The sequence below is a fragment of the Gadus macrocephalus genome, chromosome 14 (assembly GCF_031168955.1).
Source record: "Gadus macrocephalus chromosome 14, ASM3116895v1".
NCBI lineage: Eukaryota > Metazoa > Chordata > Actinopteri > Gadiformes > Gadidae > Gadus > Gadus macrocephalus.
In genome coordinates, this window is record NC_082395.1 from 23,743,684 (window position 1) to 23,767,817 (window position 24,134).

General features: G+C 48.9%; 3 protein-coding genes across 6 annotated transcripts in view; 2 read left to right on the forward strand and 1 right to left on the reverse strand.

Moving 5' to 3' along the window:
- The first annotated feature begins 1,174 nt into the window (after positions 1–1,174).
- rab27a (RAB27A, member RAS oncogene family) lies at positions 1,175–9,142 on the forward strand. 2 transcript variants are annotated; one of them, XM_060071480.1, is made up of 6 exons: positions 1,175–1,641; positions 3,767–3,930; positions 4,800–4,885; positions 5,598–5,701; positions 6,123–6,246; positions 7,323–9,142. In XM_060071480.1, exons 2-6 carry the CDS (start codon positions 3,778–3,780, stop codon positions 7,522–7,524), a joined length of 669 nt encoding a protein of 222 aa, XP_059927463.1. In that variant the 5' UTR covers positions 1,175–1,641; positions 3,767–3,777; the 3' UTR covers positions 7,525–9,142. The 2 variants fall into 2 exon arrangements, with proteins under 2 accessions (XP_059927463.1, XP_059927462.1); XM_060071479.1 differs by having other exon boundaries at positions 1,175–1,640; positions 3,764–3,930.
- Positions 9,143–9,514: 372 nt separating this feature from the next.
- vrk3 (VRK serine/threonine kinase 3) lies at positions 9,515–18,653 on the forward strand. Of its 2 annotated transcripts, XM_060071477.1 has the most exons (15): positions 9,515–9,622; positions 10,238–10,377; positions 10,464–10,613; positions 11,108–11,188; positions 11,309–11,494; positions 13,185–13,334; positions 13,422–13,465; positions 13,604–13,670; positions 14,194–14,278; positions 14,359–14,461; positions 14,566–14,658; positions 14,841–14,973; positions 15,397–15,514; positions 17,325–17,383; positions 17,541–18,653. In XM_060071477.1, exons 2-15 carry the CDS (start codon positions 10,239–10,241, stop codon positions 17,693–17,695), a joined length of 1,563 nt encoding a protein of 520 aa, XP_059927460.1. In that variant the 5' UTR covers positions 9,515–9,622; position 10,238; the 3' UTR covers positions 17,696–18,653. The 2 variants fall into 2 exon arrangements, with proteins under 2 accessions (XP_059927460.1, XP_059927461.1); XM_060071478.1 differs by lacking the exon at positions 10,464–10,613 and having other exon boundaries at positions 10,238–10,404.
- Positions 18,654–20,618: 1,965 nt separating this feature from the next.
- LOC132472053 (rho family-interacting cell polarization regulator 1-like) overlaps positions 20,619–24,134 on the reverse strand; it is a 12,151-nt gene continuing 8,635 nt past the window's right edge. Inside the window, exons 13-17 of one of the 2 annotated variants that reach the window (XM_060071471.1) lie at positions 22,285–22,914; positions 21,571–21,914; positions 21,234–21,333; positions 20,824–20,890; positions 20,619–20,746 (exon numbers count right to left, since the gene is read on the reverse strand). In XM_060071471.1, coding sequence (XP_059927454.1) covers positions 20,688–20,746; positions 20,824–20,890; positions 21,234–21,333; positions 21,571–21,914; positions 22,285–22,914 — 1,200 coding nt within the window. In that variant the 3' untranslated portion in view covers positions 20,619–20,687. Of the gene's footprint in view, positions 20,891–21,233; positions 21,334–21,570; positions 21,915–22,284; positions 22,915–24,134 lie in introns of both variants that reach the window. The other variant, XM_060071469.1, reaches the window with a different exon arrangement.

Here is a 24,134-nt window from a genome sequence, read left to right on the forward strand (position 1 = left end):
ATCCGAAATATGTATTACATGCATTTTGATTTGTTACAGAGCGTCTTGGAGATGGTTGGAGCTGCACAGCCTCATGAATTTATTTACATTGATGAGGCTGGATTCAACCTCAGCAAAACAAGACGACGGGGTCGTAACATAATTGGCCAAAGGGCAATTGTGCCAGTCCCGGGGCAGCGCGGGGGAAATAGCCTATCACATTGTGTGCTGCCATAAGCCTTCAAGGGCTACTGCACCATCAAGCAAAACTAGGTCCCTTCAATATCGAACATAAATTTCTGGATGCACTTCACGATGCAGCTGTACAGGACAGACCAGAGCAGCCCAGGTTTGTTGTTGTCTGGGATAATGTTAGTTTCCATCGGGCTGCTCTGGTCCACAACTGGTTCACCAACCATCTTCAATTTGAAGTCCTATACTTGCCCCACGATTTCTAAATCCCATGGAAGATTTTTTGGCGCGTATATGACCGCCTACCACATGATCGCATGCCTCTTCTGCAGGCATTGGAACAGGCCTGCAGAGACATCGACTTAAGGTCAATCCATGGATGGATTCGGCACACAAGGCAATATTTCACCCGATGCATAGCGGGAGAAAACATTGCTTGTGATGTTGATGAGATCCTACAGCCAGACCCCAACAGACGGCAGGATCCATAAGCCCACCCACGCACAATTGCCATGTTTTTCTGTGTTACCAGTACAGTAGGGTTTATTTTTGCTCAAACTGTATTTACTGCACTGTAATGTACAGTACTGCAATGTACAGTATTTAGTATTTGATCTATTGGTTGTGGTGAAAACGTGCCCTCTGTGGAACTGAATAAAAACAGTGAACATGAAAGACTGCAGTGTTTTATATAAAGTAGACCAGTGTGTTGCTGCTGATCTGAAAGTGTATTCATATGATGCAAGTGTGTATAATTTTGTCATCAGAGTGCCATTTTTACAAAGAATTGTTAGAATTCGATAGCCGAGTATAAATTTGACATAGATGTGAATGGTTTATTGCCCAGTGTTGTGTCTTATTTGCTTGTTTGTTGAGTTTTGACACAACGAGCCGAATTTTGCAAAATGTGTTCAAGCAATTGAAAAAAACTGTAAAGACATCCATGAACCCTTTCGTCACGGCGGGTACCGTTACTGGCATGAGGCCACCGTTACGGTTACAGTTCAGCGTTCAAAGGGTTTGGCGGCTGGCTCGAGCCAGAAAGAAACGATCGTTTACTTTTGGTTCCGAGTGGATTCGAAAAGGGTGTTCTTTGCCCACATGGCAATAACACCGAACCGTGTAACACTAGTGTGAACTCGACGCATGGACTGAGAACCTTCTGATCTAGCCCTGTGTTGGCGACCTGGAGTGACGCACACACCACCATGTTGCTGGTAGATGTTTCCTCATGAGGCGGAGGATGGAGTCTGGGGGAGGAGCCGCTCAGCAGACCAACGCTTGGTTGATCTGCTCAGACACCACACACGCACCCAAAGTGGAATATCTATTATAACCTCGTTGTCAGGCAGTGCAACAAATGGATCAAAGCGGCGACTGAGAAAACTTTTGACAAAGTTTAACTTTAGGAAAAGCTTAACCATAAAGTGCCTTCGATCCCCGGAACCTTGTGTGCCAACACTGCGGCTGGTAAGTTTTAATTTCAGGAAATGTTAATCGGGAAAACAGCATCAGTTAGTTCTTATCCAGACAGCCAAGAAGCAGTAGAAGTCTGCTGAAGTACCTCACATACCGATCCTGAAGGACTTGAGAGACTAAGTCAAACAATTCTCTGATTTCGTTCTTTGCTCGGGGCCAACATGTAAATAGTTTCGTCGTCTCCTCCGGTCCCAGATGGACATGTCTTCTCACAGCTCTCTGGGTTCACATCAAACCCCTGAATGAACATCTGCAGCTCATTGATGTTACTAATACCATCTACGATCTCCGCGGACAGGCGCTAACCCCTGAGAACCATAAGGGGTTAACACCTGGTTCGGGAGACTTTTCAGAGGCTCGGTGCAGTCTTGGATGTTTCCTCCGGTGAGGGGGGGGGGGGGGGGGGGGGGGGGGGGGGGCGGCTTCTAAAGTTTTGTTTTTGTGTGAGAAAGGTCACCTGACCGCTCGACCACATGAGGGCCAGCTGAGGTCGATTAGATATGGATGTCTCCTCTTTTAAAACGCCTGTTATGTCGAACAATCAATTGAGCAATGAGTGCGTCAGCGAGGCTTCATGGCAAAACCATAACTTGTTTCTCCGAAGCGAAGAAGAATGTGTGGGCCGCGGGCGTAACACGCCCCAGGGTCCTGTGTGCATAAGGGGGTCGTCAGGGTCCTGTGTGTGCGCAACGGGGTGTCAGGGTCCTGTGTGTGCGTAACGGGGTGTCAGGGGCCTCGGTACGTGTAGTAGTCGACTTACGGGGCCTCTCCTCGTATCCGTCTTCCCTGTGGGAAGGGCCCTGCCAGGGTAGGCCCTGTGGGACTGGGTCCACGGATCCGTTATGTTTTAGCGGACACTATAGGTGCGAGGGGTGTTGGAGCAAAGCAGCTGCTACCAGGACAGGTGTACAAGTGTACCGCTGCCTCAGCCTGTAACATGATGATGATGATGATGATGATGATCCTGGTGCTGGTGCTGGAGCTGATAACTGTTTCATCGATTAGAATGTAGACTGCATTTGTATTCTCAAACGGTTCAGTTGTTGCAATAGTTGCCATAGTCCTTTTAATGCCCTTTTAATAGTTTTTTGTTATTTTTTTTCTCTGAGCACTTTGAGATTCTTGAATATAAAGTGCATTATAAATAAAATGTATTATTATTATTATTATAGTAGTAAATAGTTGTGTCCGTTCAAATACAAGAAGTGACTTTTGAAAAGGCTGTGATGTAATTTAGACTGTTGGAAAAAAAACTATTTTCAGGAAGGGCTGTAAAACGTGGCCAGATAACTATTGAGAGACAACATGACACTATGTGAATGATTATGTAACTGTGTATTAGGCTGGCAGCTCTAGAATGGCTTTTTAAATGATGAATAATTGGTATTCACGTTGGCAATAGGATGGACGTGTGCATCGGTTTCCTCTAAATGCTCGCTTTTTTTTAACTGTCCCAGTTCCAGTGACTCTGATGAGTCGTCTGTGGTTAATAGCTTCTTGTTTTTAACTTTTGTAGATTCATATCGATCCTTCTGCATTTCTTTCTCGCTAGGCTGCATTATAATACTAAAGGACGATGAATGGCTCTCCATTGACATTATCTATTAAAGCGTGCCAACCCATTCCTCCCAGTGCGTTCCCATAGGTACTGCTCCAGAGACTAAGCTCCTTACTAACCGAGTTGAAAGGCTCATTATGGCTAAAGAATGTGAAGTGTCTAAATCCCTGTGGTCATGTGATGTACGCTAGACTCACTGCAGGAGGGCCATTCAGAGTCAAACGTGGCAGTTTAGATTTTATTGAATTAAGGTTATGGATTGGAATAACCTTATGGAACCGGCTGCTGTTGCGTATCTGCCCTGAGATTAAGATCCAGGATATGTTGCAATGGCACCTCCGTCAGAAGACCTCGCCTTGTTGGTTAAACAGCTTTACTGCCGTGCTGCTCTTCCTTTTGTCCTGAAGCTGAGTGCATAGCGAACACTTTAAAAATGAAATGATAATGTGGTAATCGTTCAGCGTAGACTCAGGTCTGAGAACCTCTTCTGGCAAGAATCTGCTTGTTCTGAGGGAAACCTGTCTTGTTTTGTCTGCGTGTTTTCCTTCTGCTCTGGAGAAAGACTCACGATGTCTGATGGTGATTACGACTACCTCATCAAGTTCCTAGCACTGGGAGACTCAGGAGTTGGGAAGACCAGCTTCCTGTACCAGTACACGGACGGGAACTTCAACTCCAAGTTCATCACCACGGTCGGGATTGACTTCAGAGAAAAGAGGGTGGTGAGCAGAAATCTCCCAAACGTTAAAGTCAGGCCCCATGGTGGAAGTGTTTCTAACTCTTTTTTTTCAGTGTACATTGAAAGCTTAAACTCTTACATTTGCCCACCATGAAACAAGGCTCTTCTAACAAAAGCCTGACTGATAAGTACTTCACTGCAAAGGGTTCTGAGTAACACACAGAGGATGACTAAGACAGAACCGTAGTACACTCCTTCAGAATAAACATTATAATACTTGGCAAACACCACAACACTCAGCTAATGCTGTTGACACAGCCTCTAATCACATAAGAACATGAACGCTACCATGGCCAACATCATATATGATAACCTGCTGGGCGGTCTCTTAGTGCAGGAATGTAACGATACAGTACAGATCATGGTACACTGCACGGCCCTAATCCTTTACTATGTACAATGCATTGCGATCCTTTGAAATATCTGCAATCATAGTCATTTATGGTTAATTCCTAAAAGAAAGTGTTTTTATGTGATCAGAGTGAAGACTTTATTTTCCATCACTGTTTGGTTTGTGATTTTCAAGCTGGTAGAAGTCTGTATTTATTTTTATGAATCATTATTCTGTAGCCAATGATATAACAGAACTTGTCAGTCTGTATCATTGATTGTTTCTTTTATTTGACGTTTACATTGACATGTAATGTTGCTCATTGTCATTAAGTGTTATTTTAAAGAGAACTGCCTGATCACCACCGATATAATCTCTTGTTGAAAAAAACCCACAAACCTAAACATAACCGGGCGGACGTTGTTATTTCTGCACCGATCATGCCGTATGAGGAACTTGCAGTATGACTCTTGAATATTAATATTGTGTGCTTGTTCCCCCCCCCCCCCCGTCTTCTGAAGCTGTACCAGGCCAACGGACCCGATGGAGCCACCGGCAAGGGGCAGAAGATCCACATCCAGCTGTGGGACACAGCCGGGCAGGAGAGGTACAGAGACACGTCCCTCCCTCACCTGCCTCTCTCACTTCCCGCCCTCCCCTCCCTCTCTCACTTCCCTCTCTCTCCTCCCTCTCCCTCTTCCCTCTCTATCCTCCCTCTCTCCCTCCCTCCCTTCACTCTCTCTCTCTCTCTCTCTCTCTCTCTCTCTCTCTCTCTCTCTCTCTCTCTCTCTCTCTCTCTCTCTCTCTCTCTCTCTCTCTCTCTCTCTCTCTCTCTCTCTCTCTCTCTCTCTCTCTCTCTCTCCCTTGCTTTATATCGTCGGTAAGCCAGTGACATTGCATACACAGACCTGTGGTTCTTCTTCAATATAATTACTTTTCATTTATTTATTTAGGGTATTTAGCAGTCGCGCTTATCCAAAGTGACTTGTGATCTGTGATCCGTCAGAAGGGTTACTTGAGAGAAGGATATATTCAAGGCTGTTTCATAAATGTGTTTATGACATGTGTTTATGAAAAGCTTTGTAAAAGATGCGATGAATGGCTGAAAGACTTTACAACAGCTCAGTTTTTTTCCAATAACGAAGATCTATTAGTTTCCCTGACAGCTAAAGAAGGACAACACATTGTGAATTTATCGGTATCCCGGAATCTCCCACTCAAGGCGTCCCTCGCTGGTCTTACCGTCTGTCACCCCCATCTCTGTGTGATGGTTCAGTCCATGACCAGAGGAGTCTAACGTCCTGTCTGTTTCTCCTCAGGTTTCGGAGTCTGACCACGGCCTTCTTCAGGGACGCCATGGGCTTCCTGCTGCTCTTCGACCTGACCAATGAGCAGAGCTTCCTCAACGTCCGGAACTGGATGAGTGAGTCGTTCATCTGATTCAAACTGAGCCTCCTCCACTGCCACCATCACCTTTGTATTATATTATCTATCAGTATATTAACAACCTCTAAAGATGTTCCTCCAGGTTTCTCCTCAGACCGCTTTAGGGAAAGTTCTTACTTTGTGGATGTTACTTTGAGGGTGGAGGGGTTTCATTCAAAATGACATCATTTAAACTCAGGTTAATTAAAGCTCAGGCTGCAGGGAATCTATCTAGAATAAATGTTTGTTTACTTGACAAAACAAATTGAACCACAACAATCGCTGTCTGGTTGGTGTTTACTGAAGATCTGCTCAGACTTTGTTGTTCTCATGTTCTCTGGTTTCAGATGTTTTTGTTGTTCTGTGGTTCCTAACGGTGTTTGTGGTTCTCCTGTTCTCTGGTTCTGCTGTGTCTGCAGGTCAGCTGCAGGTTCACGCCTACTGTGAGAACCCAGACATCGTTCTATGTGGGAACAAATGCGATCTGACCGAGCAGCGGGCTGTGAAGGAGGAGGAGGCCCGCGACCTGGCCGACAAGTACGGGTACGTGGCTCTCGCATGGCGGCAGAACCTCATTCAGAACCTGGGGCCCTGTAGCACCCTGACCCCTGTAGAACCAGGGCCCTGCAGAACCTCCTGCTGTAGAACCCCGGCCCCTATAAAACCCGGGTCCTGTAGAACCCGGGCCCTGTAGAACCCGGGCCCTGTAGAACCTGGGCCCTGTAGAACCTGGGCCCTCTAGAACCCGGGCCCTGTAGAACCGGGGCCCCCAGCGTTTGTCTAGGAGGACGTGATCTCTGTTTGCCCGGCCCTCTTCAGGGGAGTGAGGGAGTATACGACGGCCCCAGGAAGACAAATATTGGTCCACCTTTATTCAATATCCTGGTCTGACAAGCTGTCGGTGGGACACGCCTTCAGGGAGCAGGTGGCTGTACGTGTTCGGGACACTGGGGTCGACAGAGGAGGGACTCTGAGGACACCATCCTCATTTGGACCTGATGTGGCCCAGTTGGGGCGGAGACACACTGTTGTTGTTTACGTCTTTATGCAGATGAGTTGCTTTGTTTGTTAAAGCAATTAGTTTAATTAAAGTCCTAGAGTGTGAGATGACGCCCCTCCTAGTTACTACGCTGGCAGAGTTTAAGGATTTAAGAACTCAGTAACAGTTCTGAAGCTGTGTGACGTGGACTAGCTCGGCTGCTGGGTGGCCTGAGTGGGAGGGGCTTATGGGGTGGGAGGGGCTTATAAGGAGTGGGAGGGGCTTGGGAGTGTTGTTAATACGTTTCTTGTAAACAGAGAGAGAGGTACAGGCTGGCAGGCATGTTTTATTTCTAGAATATATCAGTTATGGGATTTAATTGAATTGATCACATTATTGAAATCATCAGCATTGACTCCGGAACATTTTAGGCTATGAACGAGTGGAAATTATAGACATTGCAAGAGTCATTCATATTAATATATCTTTTTTAGTCCTATTTTAATTTAATCTTTTGAAGTTCTGCTGCTGTCCTGAACCTATCTCTTCGCTTGGAAGATTAAAGTAGAACCTTCTTAACTATAGTGGAGCGACCCCCTCTCTCTCCTCTCTGACCCATGACCCCTGACTCTGCCCCCAGGATCCCGTACTTCGAGACGAGCGCGGCCAATGGGCAGAACGTGGGCGGGGCCGTGGACGTGCTGCTGGACCTCATCATGCGGCGGATGGAGCGCTGCGTGGACCGCTCCTGGATCCCTGAGGGCACGGTGCGCGCCAACGGCACCGGGCCCGCCCCCCTGGACCAGCCCCCCCCCCCGGAGGGCGGCAAGTGTGCCTGTTAGTGGCCGGGGGGCCACCCCAGGGGGCCCGACTCCCATGGGGCACGAGGATGAGGAGGCTGGGGGTGGGTTGGGCAAGTGAGGACAAAGGGCAGGAACAGGAAGCGAGCTGATGTTCCGCGTTGTTTCCAGCGGCCGTCTGTCGGTTCGGATCTCTGTAGTTGCGTCGTATCGAAGCGACCTCACTGGTCGCATCGAAGCGACCTCTCTGGTCTCGCGGGGCTCCCTTCTCTTTTCTTCTTTCGAGCAACGGTCCGTTTGAGTATACATAATGATAGCCCTATTCCATGTTAGTTTATGTACTTGGATTGTGTTTGTTGTTTTTAGCGGTTGAATCCGTCACTCGTTCGACCGATGTTTAAACGGTCCGATCACCAAGTTTCTTTTTACGTTCATCACCACGTCCTCCCATTCACCCTATGCTGAGGCTCAGATACCAAACATAGATACCCTAATATGGCAGTTCCTCTTCCTATTTAATGAAATACATTTATTAATATAAAAATATAGTCAATCAACCCAGGAGGAAAGTGTGAGGAACCTTCGGGTCATCAGCCACAATAATAACGATCATTGTTTACAGTCACCAGCAGCATGAAGCGTGTTTCTGTCACACAGGGCATGCCTCTCCCACCAGCCCTTAATTCCAGGTCCATGCCACAGAGAGCTGGTGAATCATCATCTATAGGAAGTCCACACTGTATTTCAGAGGACAGCACGTGCCTGTTTGACTTTTTGTGCTATTAAAATAAAACCGATTTTTTATTAGTATTTTCTATAATCCCTATACCGGTCCATCATTTAAATCATTTTTTTTAATAAAAAAATATTGATAATAGGAACTGCAAGTCACCAGAAAAGCTGTTAATATTTTTGTAACTCAAGTAAAGAAAAGCCTGATTGGTTCATTTTATCAGCCAATCAGCAACACTACGACCACAGCTTGTTCCTGTTTTCAGGGACTAATGTGTCGGCCACTGATTGGACTGCTTTTGTGTGACTGGTTATATTCTAATCAGGGCTAACATAACACAAATCTGATTTAGGAATAGAAAGCATCAAAAAGCTGGGGTGTAGCAAACAGAATCTAAAACAACGCCATGTTTTACTAAATGTCCCCGGGCCTTACTGCTTGTTCATTGGTTAATACCATCTGAAGAGATACTGTTGGACATCTGATGGACCTCCAGTAATACTAAGGCAGCTTAAAGCCCCCATAATGAGGGTCGGCCCCATTTAGGAATGTAAGAATATGAGTTTCCCCCTCAGGTAAATAACAATCACCTGAGGCACCAAGACTGAAACCCTCTGATCATGTTATGACACTGAATAGCAAAGACAATGGTATACAGCATAATGTGATGGCAGTATAAATACTTAACCCCATGAAAGGTTTTATAGTTGCACTGCCAAGTATGTGTAAAGTTAGTAAACAATGCGCTCATGATTTACATTTAATGCCAATAGTTAACACTATTCTAGATCCCATGTTGGAATGTTTTTTCAATGGTAGTTTGATACCGATGCCAAATACACACCATCCGAGTCATATATTGGAGACTTTCAAATGGAAAATATGTGAACTATGCAAAAATAAATATATTTTATTTATCGTGTGAAAGCATCGATTGATATTTCTTTGTTTGTGTTCATTTGTAAAAGACGCATTTGTGAAGAAAGGTTTGCTTTAATTAAAAGTTTCTAGAAAAGTCTGAACTGAGGATCATTATTTAGGCCTACCATAAATAATGACTTTAATATTTAATGCTTTAACTCATCTTTCTGTGGGAATAATGTGTAATGAGAAGGCACAAAGTTGCTGTTATCTATACTCATTATTTACCATGCTTTAATTCGAACGAATCCAAATTCTTGACGCTATTCATATCGATTTTATAATATGTATTGGAATGAGACCTTTTTTTGGGCAAACAATTTTACAATTCTAAGTGCAACAGTGTAATAATCCCGAGCCTCGGCTAGGCGGCAGCAGCTCATGAACAGGGCTACGTCCGACTGCTCTTAGAGTAGAAGAAGTTCCACTTCATAGCAAGCTGCCGGAACTTGGAGCTGTAAACAACATCAGGATAATAAAAATAAGGTACTAAAGATGACAGCTTATTATGACGGTTTAATAAGGTACAAAAGGAGGCTGGTTTAAAGTAGTCTCTTCCTTGGACCCTCTGGGTTAGTTTGGTTATGTGTTAGATAGTTAGCGTTACTTCAGGTTTGAGCTGCTGGGAACAGAAGCATAGGAAGTAGAAGCAGAATAGAAACTGAAAGTGTGTCGCACCGCAAAACGTAATGTGAATGAACCGGATTTGTGTCAGAATTTTACTCGTCTCCTTCACAAAGCTAACTTCATGTGGGGTTCGGGTGAACTATTGGAGCCCAGGGTTGGGGTTAGGGTCCCAGATTCACTACAGGGCCAATCGAACACATGCTGATCAATCAACGACTTGTTGCTCAAAATAACTCATATTTGAATGACAAACATCGGTCCTTTGACAAACTAACCAACATGAATGTCTGTCCTCATAATAACCCGACCTGCTCCTGCCACGCTTAACCCTTCAAGAAAAAGTCTACTTATTAAGTTATTGGTTTCATTTGTCATTTAAAGGATTTTTGTAACCGCAATCGAACCTTTAGGAGCTCTGAGTCGAAGCTCATACGCTCCCATCATCTGAACCCTCTGCTTTCGGCTGGTCTGCAGGATGCCGTTTCAGTTCTGCCCTCAATGTGGGACGAAGCTGCAAGCGGATTTCCGATTCTGCCCGTCTTGTGGCGAGAAGTTTCCGGCTCCAGCGGGGGCGGGACCATCGGGAGACGACACAAGCTGTGGTTCTGGAGAGAGTAAGAAGGGGACGATCCGGTTGGAGTGTAGGTGTTTCTGTTTCTGTCTGGGTGAACGATACCATTCCTGTCTGCATCGGTTTCAGGTTCGGGCAGTTTCTCTCCCGTCTCCGTCTCCCCCCGGCCTCCTCTGGGGTCGCCGCGTTGCTATACCATTCGGGGGAAACGTCCCGCAGAAGATCCAGCTCCCCTCCAGGATGCCTCTCCTGTCCTCCCCAAGGGGGGGAGAGCCAGAGGTAGACACCTGCTTGTGTGTAATGTGAAGAAGAGATGTTCACATCCCATTTTTTTTTACTTTCCGATTCCTGAACTTGAGTATCGGCCGATTCAGAGTATATACGATAAAGCATCTTGTTTTTTCAGAACTAGATCATTTACATTTATAATCTATAATTATAATAATAAATTTTTATTCTTCTAGTTAAGCGTGAGCATAACACCGCACGTGTTTATGAGGTTCTCTGCCTGTATAGTAAGTGAGCTATCATTTGATTGTATCGGATCGGCGCATAGGATCGCCAATACCCAATACTGCAGTATCGGAGGAATTACAGATTCTGGTATCGTATCGGAAAAGCTCTAGTTGTGAAGACACATCTTCATCACTACAAAGTCAACGTGTGCAGTCAGAAACTGGAGTCCCTGAGATATTTAGACGTTTTGGACAAAGATAACGCTCTTATTTCGGAGCTGATCACCTGGTTGATTCTCTGCCATTTTCCCCTAAAAGGCAAGACACCAACTGCCCTCAAACAGAAAGATGGGATGGAGGGTCTGAACGCCCCGCCGGCCAAGAAGGCCCCAACGCCAGGTGAGCTGAACTCGTCCTACGTCACCTCCACCTGAGACTCAAACCAGCACCTTCCACCATGCCCTGGCGTCTGTTTTGCTGGGCCCACGTAAAGTGTGTGTGTGTGTCTGTGTGTGTTAGTTAAAGGAAGGGGCAGGTCAGTGTGTGAGCGGCAGGTGGAGGAAAAGGAGACCTCAGCAGACAACTTCTCGACCTCCCCCTCCCCGTTCTTCAGGACCTCCCCTGGAGGGGACCCCAGCCCGGGGCCCAAGCCCGCCCAGACGTCCCCTCAGAAGGAGAGCTGGGTCGTACGTCACAATCACATCCGTACGTCAAGGTTGTCCTTCTACGCCAGGGGTCTCAAACTCAATTTACCTGGGGGCCGCTGGAGGTCGATTCTGGGTGAGGCTGGGCCGCATCAAGTTTTCCACAAAAAAGTACAAATATCCAGTCTTCTTTACTATTAACAGTTCTGTAACATGAATGCTTTTTTGCACCGCAACTTTCTCTGTGCATATAAGACACGTTGGGATGCCCCTGTGCTCTACACTTTTCCTGAAATAGTCTGTGCTCGTCACTAACCTTTCTCTTCACGGCAGGTTTTGAGAAAGACATGACTGGGGCTGGAGAACAGGATATATTTTCCTTCCACTTTGTGTCACTCCGGAATCACGTTTCAACCAAGCGACTAATGTTGCTTATTTGCATTAGCAAACTTGACAACAAGCCCCTCCGGAAGGGGTCACAACCCTTTCACAGCAAAGGCTTTATTTAAAAAATATATATATATATAAAGCCCAGGGCTTTATATATTTTTTATATATTTTTTTAATATTTTTTATAAAGCTTGCTGCGCCCAACAACCTTGCGAAGACGGGGTGAAATGTGCATAAGCATTTTTCACCGCAAACGTGTGTGTGTGTGTGTGTGTGTGTGTGTGTGTGTGTGTGTGTGTGTGTGTGTGTGTGTGTGTGTGTGTGTGTGTGTGTGTGTGTGTGTGTGTGTGTGTGTGTGTGTGTGTGTGTGTGTGTGTGTGTGTGTGTGTGTGTGTGTGTGTGTCAAGCCCGACCCGGCCCGTGCACGTTCTGTACGAGCCCGGCCCGGCTCGACACATTAACCGTAATTATGAGCCCGAGCCCGATTTCAACCCGAATTTTTTTTTAATACATGTGTAACTTATGATATATAAATTTCGATGAATATGTGTCGGCCTCAACTTGATACAAAACACTCTTTCACACATCGATATTTCCTCTCCCACTGGACACACAGGAACACAGGAAAACACACACACACCTACCGACGTATCCAGGCCCATGCATTTATAAAATGCAATCAAACATGTCAGAACATAGACATTTTCTATAAATAGCCTACCAACGTTTGCAGTGAAAAAAAACTGATGCACATTTCATGCTCAGGGATATGAAGCTCCACAACTTCAGGAACTCGGTTGCTAAGCGGTTAGTTTCAGATGCTTCAGTAAGATCGAAATACATCAGAGGAGTCACACAGGAGAGAACCCGGTCAGGTGCATGGTGTTTGGAAAGAGATACACACAGAAAGGGCGTATCTCCAGCGCACACAGACTTGGGAGAAGCCATACCGTTGGCCTAGCACATTTCACCTCCGTCTTATGCAAGGTTTTTGTGCGCAGCAAGCTTTATAAATGAGGCCAACGGGCAAGCGCAGCGACTCGGCAAAAAAAATAAAAAAATAAAAAAATTAAAACGTGCGGGCCGCACTAACACTTAACTTTGATATCAAGTAGGGGGCCACAAAATATCGTCCCACGGGCCACAATGGGCCCGTGGGCCTCGAGTTTGAGACCCCTGTTCTACGCAGTTCTTAACCAGCACTGACCGTATAACTAACCTTTGTGTGTGTGTGTGTGTGTGTGTGTGTGTGTGTGTGTGTGTGTGTGTGTGTGTGTGTGTGTGTGTGTGTGTGTGTGTGTGTGTGTGTGTGTGTGTGTGTGTGTGTGTGTGTGTGTGTGTGTGTGTGTGCACGCGAGCAGGCCGGGGGTCGAAGGTAAAGTCAAGGAGCGGCAAGCGTGTGTCTGCTGTGATACCGCTGCAGGAAGGGAAGGAGCTTACAGACACGGCGTGCAGGAAGTGGAGGCTGGGGAAGCTGCTGAGTCAGACGGAGACGGACCTGGTCTACGAAGGTGACTGAGGAGATCCTGGAGCCGTGTGGAGCTGAAGGTTCATGTTGTGTGGCCTCCTCCTCACCTCTTGTTTTGTTTCCCTCTAAGCCTTCGCCTCCAACTCCAAGGAATCCAAACACATTCTCAAACTGGTGAGTCCAAGGTGGATGGTCACCCGTCCAGGTTTTCATTATATTTTCTTATTATTATTTTTTCATAAATATCATCAATACTCCAAACTCATTTATATTTCCTTGATGCCTGATCCCCTCTCCTCCTCTTCCTCGCAGGGCGCTAAAGACGGTCGGATCTTCAACGAGCAGAACTTCCTGCAGCGCGCTGCTAAAACCTCATCAAGTGGGTTCATTCCTCACCCTCTGGTGGTTCACTCTCACCCTCTGTTGGTTCACTCCTCACCCTCTGGTGGTTCACTCTCACCCTCTGTTGGTTCACTCCTCACCCTCTGGTGGTTCACTCTCACCCTCTGGTGGTTCACTCTCACCCTCTGTTGGTTCACTCCTCACCCTCTGGTGGTTCACTCTCACCCTCTGGTGGTTCACTCTCACCCTCTGGTGGTTCACTCCTCACCCTCTGGTGGTTCACTCTCACCCTCTGGTGGTTAACTCTCACCCTCTGGTGGTTGACTCTCACCCTCTGGTGGTTCACTCTCACCCTCTGGTGGTTCACTCCTCCAACCCTGGTGGGTTCACTCGCCCCCCTCCGGGCCGTGAACACATGGTGTTCAGAGCTTGCTCTCTGTTTTACGATGGGCTCGGTACACTATGATGTCCACTACATCATAATCCTAGTTTCCTTTATGTTTATGTTGGTTTATCTGTGCATAATTGACCGACTCTTATTCTCTCACATCTGTCTTTAGTGGACAAGTGGATCAAAAGCAACAGGCTGGATTTCCTCGGACTGCCCCCCTGTGTGGGCTTCGGTCTCCATGCATTCCAATACAGGTCAGAAGTGGTTATTTATCCAGGCTCTTCTTTAGTTTTCCATCCAGTGTGCTGGTGAGACTCCTCTGTGTGTTCGGTAGGTTTCTGATCTTCCCCAGCATGGGCCAGACCCTGCAGTCCATCCTGGAGAGCCAAGCCACACTCCCGTCCGAGAGAACGGTTCTCCAGCTGGCCTGCAGGATCGTGAGTTGTCTCTAACATGAGAGGATCCAGAATGCTCTCAAAGGGCCGGAGATGTCTGGCCCTCTTCGCGGTAACAACGGTGTTTCTTCTTGTTTCTCCCACAGCTGGACGTTCTGACCTTCATCCACTCCAACGAGTACGTTCACGGGGACATCAACGCTGAGAACATCTACATCTCGACGGAGGACCCCTCCCAGGTGACGAGATCTGAAGAGACACACACTCCCCCTCTGTGACCGCGTGACCCCGACTGAAACCTGCACACAGCTACGCGCTACAAGCTAAGTTAGTGCAGGCCGTCTCTCTGACGCTGCGGAGCTCTGCGGCGCATGGGGAGCCGTCTCTCTGACGCTGCGGCCGCGTCTCTCCGTGTCCCCAGGTGTTCCTCGCTGGCTACTCCCACGCCTTCCGCTACTGTCCCGGGGGCCAGCAGGTGGAGTACCGTGAAGCCAGCCGCACGCCACACGAGGGTGCTCTGGAGTACATCAGCGTGGACGCCCACAAGGGGGCAGGTGAGTGGACCACTGTACCCTGGTCTGCTCTTCTCTGTCGAGGGGTCCCTGAGCGTGACGCCTCACCCTGACTGCTCCTGACGAGCTGGCCGTCGCCCTGAGGGTCTGACTCCGCCGTCAGTGTGTGACTGTGTGTATGAAAGGCTGAATTTGAGGCAATATTGTAAATTGAGTGGCCACTAGTTAGAAACGCGCTGCAGTCCATCTACCAGTTACTGGAAGGACCTAGAACACAGCCATCCTCCAGTCCAGTCCTGGTCTGGATGCGTCTCATGAATATACGTGACAGGTGCTTCCTTTCTCCTCCACTCTGCTTCCTGTCTCCTCCTCTGTGTACTTCCTGTCTCCTCCACCGTGTGTCTCCTGTCTCCTGTCTCCTCCTCCGTGCTTCCTGTCTCCTCCACTTGCTTCCTGTCTCCTCAGGGCCTAGCCGACGCAGTGACCTGCAGAGCCTGGGCTACTGCCTGCTGCACTGGCTCACGGGCACGCTGCCCTGGGACTCAACCAGCGACCCGCAGACCATCTGCGCACAGAAGCAGAGGTGAGGGGTCAACATCCTGTTACCACAGAACGCTGCGCTCACTTATTCAACCATTCATTACTGGAGGGGGAGACCGCTCTGATTTCAGATGAATTCAGTGAATCCTTTGGAGTCCAGAGGATTTGTTTACTTAAAGGCTGCGTTGCAGGTTAACGTGTTGATTTATAACAAGGAGAGGCAAAGTTGTGCATTACAATGCAAACACATAATTGGTACCGATCTGGCGCATTTAGAAGAGCAATCAACTGAATAAATGCCAGGTATAGCCTATCAGACACTCAATCAGTGCACTTGAAAATGACTGCCTGCAAGTTTGACCGATCGTGGTGTGACATTATTTAACCATCAATCTACCGCAAATACGATCAGACAGATGGACATTGAACACATACACAAAGCACATTCGTCCAACCCGGCGGATGCTGACAGACAGACCACAACAAGCCAAACATCACCATGTGCTCTCTCTCTCACTCTCCCACACCCGTACACAATCACTCCAACTTGTCCATCTTCAAGGCTAGGCTGCTTCCCTAAGACCACAACTAACCACATGGCCTTCATAACCATGCAGCATGCCGAAGCCGGAAAGGACACGTGCACAGTCGCACACACTCATCTTATGCAAAACAATCAGTTTTATCATCAACATTCAGTCACTGCAAAGAATTAAAGAATAGCCTCTTACCATAAGTTAGAATGGACCTAAAATGTGTGACTGATGCACTCTGGTTTAGCTTTCGCTTGCTATCCGTTCGTCTTTCTTCTGTTTGACGCACATGGCTAATTTGCATACTTGCACAGGACTGGCTGGCTCCGCTTGGCAAAGAATATAACCTATTTATCTGTATGTCTGTCTACCCATGTGTCTAATTTTAATGTGATGTATTTTGTGTATTGCCAGTCAGACTTGTTGTCTCCCTTGTTCTATGTGATCTTGTACTCTCCGGTTTGAGCCGAATCACCTAAATTAATTCCTGATGATTTGTGTCGTTTGGCATTAATAAAGACTTGACTAGGCTATCTATCTATCGAGGCTATTAATTAACAATTATTCGCCAAAGGCGAATTGAATAGTGGGGAATATAGCCCCCGGGACTGAAGGTCTGGGTCGCTATATTCGCAATTATTCAACTCACGAAGCCTGAGGTGAATAATTGTTTTAATATATACACTACACGTGAACACTCCAAAAATAAACAAAATAACACTTTTTACCTAGATTTATTTATAATATATATTATTATTGTTTTTATTAGCGGACATTTTGCGATATAAACAATATCCAGAGTTTGAGATCTCAATCATGGGATATTGCCCAATATCCCGAGATAGCGAACCAATCAAATTGAGCCGTTTTAGGAGGTTCACGTGTAGCATATACTAACTATATATAAATCAATGTATTTATCTATGTATCTGTATAATCTGCTGAACACTCAATTACTAGTCTCTACCCTCAAGGGTCTCAATGCGGCTTTGGTCCGTGTCTCCCCAACGTGACGTCATGCAATGCATTCTGGGGGAAATGAGAATCAATCGCAAACCGCTAAAATAGTACCTACTTTTTCGTATTACATTCCGTTTTTTGTGATACCTACCAACATTAAATACAATGGATAACAGTTTAAATCTTACCAACAAGCAAATTGCACGAATTTGTTGGAAAATGAACCCTGCAACAGGGCCTTTAATAGTATTCATGTCATGTTAAGATGGATGGTTTTGCTCCACACACTGTTTTAGATTGAAACATGACTGTTCCATAACGATGTAAGTCCTTAACCCCCCCTCCCTGACCCCATCCCAGGTTCCTAGAGGACGTTCCCACTCTGCTCAGCAGCTGCTTCGGGGAGAAGAGAGTCTCCAGTGAGTGAAACTGGTTTGTCTGTTAGGGTGAACCAACACACAGGTTAATGACAGGTTGTGTGTGTGATTGTGGGTGTGTGTTTGTGTGTGTTTGTGCGTGTGTTACCGTGTGTTTGTGCGTGTGTGTAATGGTGCATATGTTTTTGTCTTGCCGCAGGTGTGGTGCAGCAGTATGTAACCCAGGTGATGGCTCTGGGATACACAGACACACCTGACTACCCTGCCCTTAAGGCATGCCTGAATGACGGCCTGCTGGCGCAAGGGGGCGCCCTGGAGCAGCCACTCAGCTCCATGACGGCCTCCTGCCGCTAGGGGGCGCCCTGGAGCGGCCGCTCAGCTCCGTGACTGCCTCCTGCCGCTAGGGGGCGCCCTGGAGCGGCCGTTCAGCGCCGTGACTGCCTCCTACCGCTAGGGGGCGCCCTGTTGGCCTCCTGCCCTGTGGCCACTGATGAAACTGTTTCGGATTCAGAACGCTACGTGACTTAAATACCCGTCTCTTTATTGTTGTAGAGGAAAGGCACTGAACGGGATTTTAAATTAATACTGGTTTTAGAGTGAAGTTTAATTTAAAAGTGTGTCATGTCATTTCGTTTTACCAGTTGAATACGTTTTACCAGGATGACTACTATCTAGTTGAACTTGATTTTCATACACTTGTCAAATGTTTTTTCCACTGTAGTGTCACTGTTGTTGTTTACAATACAGTCGTTTATGTCCAAATGCACTTGGGAAGGGTGACCCACTGAATTATAATGTGTTCTAAATCCTTCACTGAGTTCACCTTTGACTCGTGGATGAGATAGTGTGCTGATGCTTTACTGTTATTAATTGTAGGTGCACTTGTTCAAATATACATGTAGCTTTATGTTTTGTTCTCAACTTTTTCTAACTTGATTTTTGTGCTTTGTTAAGTGCTGAATATCGTCACAATAGGTTATACATACAATGCATATACAACACGTTAAAACCCACCACATACACCTCACCGGGATTAGCTGAAGAGCTAACGGTCATTTCTCATGCTTTAGCCTGGAGGCCTTCATGTCGTGACCTCCCCTGGCAGCGGGGTGGCGCCAGTGTTTCACGTCTTCACATTTCATGCGCCATACTTACAAACAATACAAACGCTTCTCTTTTTTTTTTTAAGAAATCTTTATATTTTTAAACAAACATTATATTGACATTTAAAACCATATACACTTTTGTTGACTATGAAAATGTAAATCTCATGTTTGCAATTCAGAAAATAAACAACGTCCTCTTGGCCTGAGTTCCCGCTCTTCATTCGGTCTTACCGGGTCTCTTACTGAGGAGCTTATGTCAGACCAGGCACTATCAAAACGAAGAATACATTCATAAATGTAAGGCTTAACGATGATCAACGTGTGGATCCTCGGAAAGACCCATCAAAGACGGGGGTCCGACCTCTTAAAGCCGCCGAATACACACTTTAATTTGGTCACGCGTCGGCAGTGAGAACTAAACTTAACTAACGTGCAGGTTCGGGTGAAGTTTTTCCCAGAAGGCATCCTGTCTCTGTACTCGAGAGACCAGCCTGTACTCTACAGACCAGCCCTGGTCTGTACTCTACAGACCATCCTGCGCTGTACTCTACAGACCATCCTGCGCTGTACTCTACAGACCATCCTGCGCTGTTCTCTACAGACCAGCCTGTACTCTACAGACCATCCTGCTCTGTTCTCTACAGACCAGCCTGTACTCTACAGACCAGCCTGCTCTGTACTCTACAGACCATCCTGCTCTGTTCTCTACAGACCAGCCTGTACTCTACAGACCAGCCTGCTCTGTACTCTACAGACCAGCCTGCTCTGTACTCTACAGACCATCCTGCTCTGTTCTCTACAGACCAGCCTGTACTCTACAGACCAGCCTGCTCTGTACTCTACAGACCAGCCTGTACTCTACAGACCAGCCTGCTCTGTACTCTACAGACCATCCTGCTCTGTTCTCTACAGACCAGCCTGTACTCTACAGACCATCCTGCTCTGTTCTCTACAGACCAGCCTGTACTCTACAGACCAGCCTGCTCTGTACTCTACAGACCATCCTGCTCTGTTCTCTACAGACCAGCCTGTACTCTACAGACCAGCCTGCTCTGTACTCTACAGACCACCCTGCTCTGTTCTCTACAGACCAGCCTGCTCTGTCCTCTACAGACCTACCTGCTCTGTACTCTACAGGCCAGCCGTGGTCTGTACTCTACTCTACAGACCAGCCTGCTCTGTACTCTACAGACCAACCTGCTCTGTACTCTACAGACCATCCTGCTCTGTCTCTACAGACCAACCTGTACTCTACAGATCACCCTGCTCTGTACTCTACAGACCACCCTGTCTCTGTACTCTCCATATTGCACCCAGAGTGTATCTCAACAGTTCTAGTGGCTTTAGTGGCTTTTGTGAAATCAGAATCCAGCAGAGCTTCTTAGCCAGTTTGCCCCCCCTGGGCAGGATTGACCTCTGACCTCTGAACTCTGTAGCATGACCAGGCCGGTCTGAAGGAATAGGGGGGAAACGCCTGGCTCCAGGGCCGTCCCTCAACTGTTTTTCCACAGCGCTGCCGTCTGGTGGACTGAGCCCCGACACACAGGGGCATTGTGTCCGGGCTGCCTTAGCCCCTAAAAATTTCCCCTACGCCCCCCATTAAAACCCCCTCCCTGGGTTGGGTCGGACCGAGTGGACAGGATGCTGTACCGGAGACGGGGGGGGGGGGGGGGGCTTTGGTTCAGTGGTTATTGAAGATCCATCAGTTGGCAGCGGCTCCTCAGGAGAACCTTTGATGTTTGGACTGTAGTGGTCCCTCAGAGGTCCTCAGGAGGTCAACACTGAGGGCCGAACACTGTAGTGGAGACGAGCCCTGAGTGGACGAGCAGTGAGCCGATCCATGCCTGTCCGGCTCGCTGAGAGACGCGCGTGACCATAAATAACGGCGGCCTCAAGACAACAACCACACAAAGACACACTTGTGAATTTTCAAATTAAAAGCGTCAAGCCGTGTTCTGCCTTGGCACAGAGCAGCAGAAAGATGTGGGGGCGGAGGCAGGACTGCTTTGGAATCAAATGTTTTTCTCTAAATGATAATCAGGATTCATAACAACCCCCACACTCTGCCGGTCGGCGTTCGTTCTGCACATCCTCCTCCTGTTAGGCAGAGTCTGCTTGTCATTGGTATCTCCTGGATACCATGGCTCCAGCAGTGTCACACTGGGATTATATATATATATATATATATTTATATATAAATTGGCAAATCTGGGCGGGGCGGGAGGGGCACGCCGGGGCTGTTATGAGTATGCGGCGGCCGTGGTGCTGGTAGAGGGACAGTCCCGCCTCCCGACAGACTCTGAGGACAAACAGAAAGAGACCGTGAACCTCCGTGACCCTCCTCACACTGGTCTGAGTCTCCTCTGAGCTCCTTACCCTCCTCCTGGGTCAGCGCCCCCGTCTCCACGTCACAGGCCTCCTGCAGGTCCTCAGCACTCGACCCCTGAGGGAGGGAGAGAGGGAGCTTGTTTACGTTCAACACTCCAAACACACTGGGCTAGCACACAGTGCTAGCACACTGGCTAGCACACATCGCTTGCACCCAACGCTAGCCCACAGTGATATCACACAGCGCTAGCCCATTGAGCTTGCCCACAGCGCTAGCCCACAGCGCTAGCACACTGGCTAGCACACAGTGCTAGCCCACGGCGCTAGCCCACAGCGCTAGCACACTGGCTAGCACAAAGTGCTGGCACACTGGCTAGCACACAGTGCTATCCCCCCGGCGCTAGCCCACAGTGCTAGCAGGGTTGGGTAGCTTCATTGCGTTCATCTGTTGTCTTTACCTGCGATAAGTAGCAGCAGTCCTCGTCCGAGTTGCGGAAGCCTTCCGGAGCCTCCATGAGGATGTCTAGCTCCGCCCCCTCCCCCTCCTGGTGGTCATCGCTATAGAAACAGGAACACGGCAGGGATGAGTAACCGCCGTGTGCAGCGCAGGATTTACACCACATAGCAACCGTTGCCTCCTGCTCCTTATTTGGCAGCGGTTACGTAACGCGCTGAGCTGGAAACATGTCGAAGAACATCAGGAACATGAAGAACATGAGGCCGAAAAGGGCCCCGTTGGCCCCATGAGGACACGCCCCCCGCAGTACACACATCAGGACAGAACCCAGGACTGACCTGTCACCAGCGTAGATCTGCTCCACAGCCACTTCCTGCTCCTTCACATCCACTTCCTGCTCCTTCACATCCTCGTCCACGGAGCCACGTTCAACCCCCTTCTCCTCCTCCTCTGATATGTCTTGTTCCTTCTTCTCCTCCTGCTTCTCTTCCCTCTCCTCCTTCTGGTCTTCCTCCCTCTCCCCCTTCTGGTCTTCCTCCCTCTCCTCCTCCTGCTTCCCCTGCTTCTCCTCCTCCTCCTCCTCCTCTTCCTCTTCGTCGAGGTCTGAGCAGTTGAGGAAGTCGAAGCTTTCCAGGGCCGTCTCCACCTCCTGGGTGAAGCTGGAGGAGCTGGAGCAGTGGACCTGAGGAGAGAGACGACATCAGAACCGCTCCTTCAGATCAGACTCAGGAACCAGCCGGCACTCAGAGACACACATCGTCACACACACACACACATCCTCACGCTCACACATCCTCACACATCCCCACGCTCACACATATCCTCACGCTCTCACCACACCTCTCGCTCACAACACGACACACTATCCTCACACACACATCCTCACACCCCGCACATCCTCACATATACACCACACACATGCTCACGCTCGCACCACCCACACAATATGCACACAGCAAACATGCACCCTCGCGCTCACATCCTCGCTCTCACACCACACACATCCTCACGCGCACATCCTCAAACACACACACCACACACACCCCGCTCACCCTTTGCGTCTCCTCAGTCTTCGCCTCCTCCTTGTGCTCCTCAGAACCCTTGTGCTCCTCCTCCTCCTCAAAGCTCCGGCCGAGTGGCCCCCCCGACCCCCTGGTTCTGTCTTCTCCGGGGCCAGGGGCCGGTGAGTCCTGGCCCCCCCCTGGGCCCCCCCCCTGGCTGCAGACGCTCTCCTCTGACGAGTGGCACTCTGCCAGCACGTCGGCCCGCCCCCCCAGCAGGGCGGCGCTGGGGGAGAAGATGCTGGGGAAGGAGGTGCTGCGGGGCTGGGGGGGCTCGTGGGGCGCCACCCCCCCCAGGTGGGGGTCCGACTTGGAGCTCTGCAGGTGGCCGTTGGGCACAGAGAAGCTGCGGGCCCCCAGCATCTGGGTGAAGCCCGCCTCCGGCCCAGCCTCCTCCGGCTCGTCCTCCCCCTGATTGGACGAGAGCGAGGGCGTGGAGGTGCTGGGCTGGCGGGGGGCGAAGGACAGCTGTCGGGGGGGCGTGGCCTGCAGCGCGGGCGACGCCCCCGCCAGCCGGTGGGCATGGCCCCCCAGCGCCGGGCTGGACGAGTCGTCGGACGACTCGGAGGAGTTGGACCAGAGAGTCCCGTTGTCCGGGTCGCCCTGACGCCGCAGTAGGGACTGGGGGAGAGAGACCAGAGAGAGACAGTCAGACCAGTAGGGGGGAGAGAGACCAGAGAGAGACAGTCAGACCAGTAGGGGGGAGAGAGACCAGAGAGAGACAGTCAGATCAGTAGGGGGGAGAGAGACCAGAGAGAGACAGTCAGACCAGTAGGGGGGAGAGAGACCAGAGAGAGACAGTCAGACCAGTAGGGGGGAGAGAGACCAGAGAGAGACAGTCAGACCAGTAGGGGGGAGAGAGAAATACACCAGTCAGACCAGTAGGGGGGAGAGAGAAATACACCAGTCAGACCAGTAGGGGGGAGAGAGACCCGAGAGAGACAGTCAGACCAGTAGGGGGGAGAGAGAAATACACCAGTCAGACCAGTAGGGGGGAGAGAGACCAGAGAGAGACAGTCAGACCAGTAGGGGGGAGAGAGAAACACACCAGTCAGACCAGTAGGGGGGAGAGAGACCAGAGAGAGACAGTCAGACCAGTAGGGGGGAGAGAGAAATACACCAGTCAGACCAGTGGGCGGCAGAGAGAGACTACAGGGGACCAGTGAGACCAGTAAAGGAGAGACCACAGAGACCACAGAGAGGGTTCAGACCAGTGGGAGCAGGGGGGGCTAGAGGCTAACGAGGCTGAATCACAGATCATTTGATTACATCTCTTCAGAACCAATCAGGATAGTCTCCATGCCGGGGATTGATGGTGATTGGATTAAGCTCCGGAAACGAGAGCTGGCTGAACCGTCGTCCGGTCGCCACGCCAACGCACGGCCTCCCGCTCCTCATGGCTGAAGGAGCCGCTCCACAGAACACGGTGCTAACACCACCTTACTACGACACCACACCGAGGGCGGAGCAGAGGATCACTGAACACTAACTAACTATCTAGCTAACTATTATTAATGTGATTTTATCTATCTTTACCAAGATTTGGTCAATAACGCAAATCATGGTAAAAGTTAACCTTAATTGGACGAATTGACTTTATTTGACTAATTTACTAATTTATAGATAATTAACTATCTGAATAGTTCCCCCCCCTCCACCTCCGTTTCTACGACGCTAACTGCTACGTCTTCCACTAAGGCTACAGGCCAACACACCCGTGATCAGCGGGCCAATCAGGACGTCACGTGGGCACGTTCCTCCGCCCGGCGCAGCGGCGCCGGCCCGTCCGCAGCGTGGTCCGTCACGGCCACTGGCTACGCTCTCCGGGCGGCTGGGAGGCA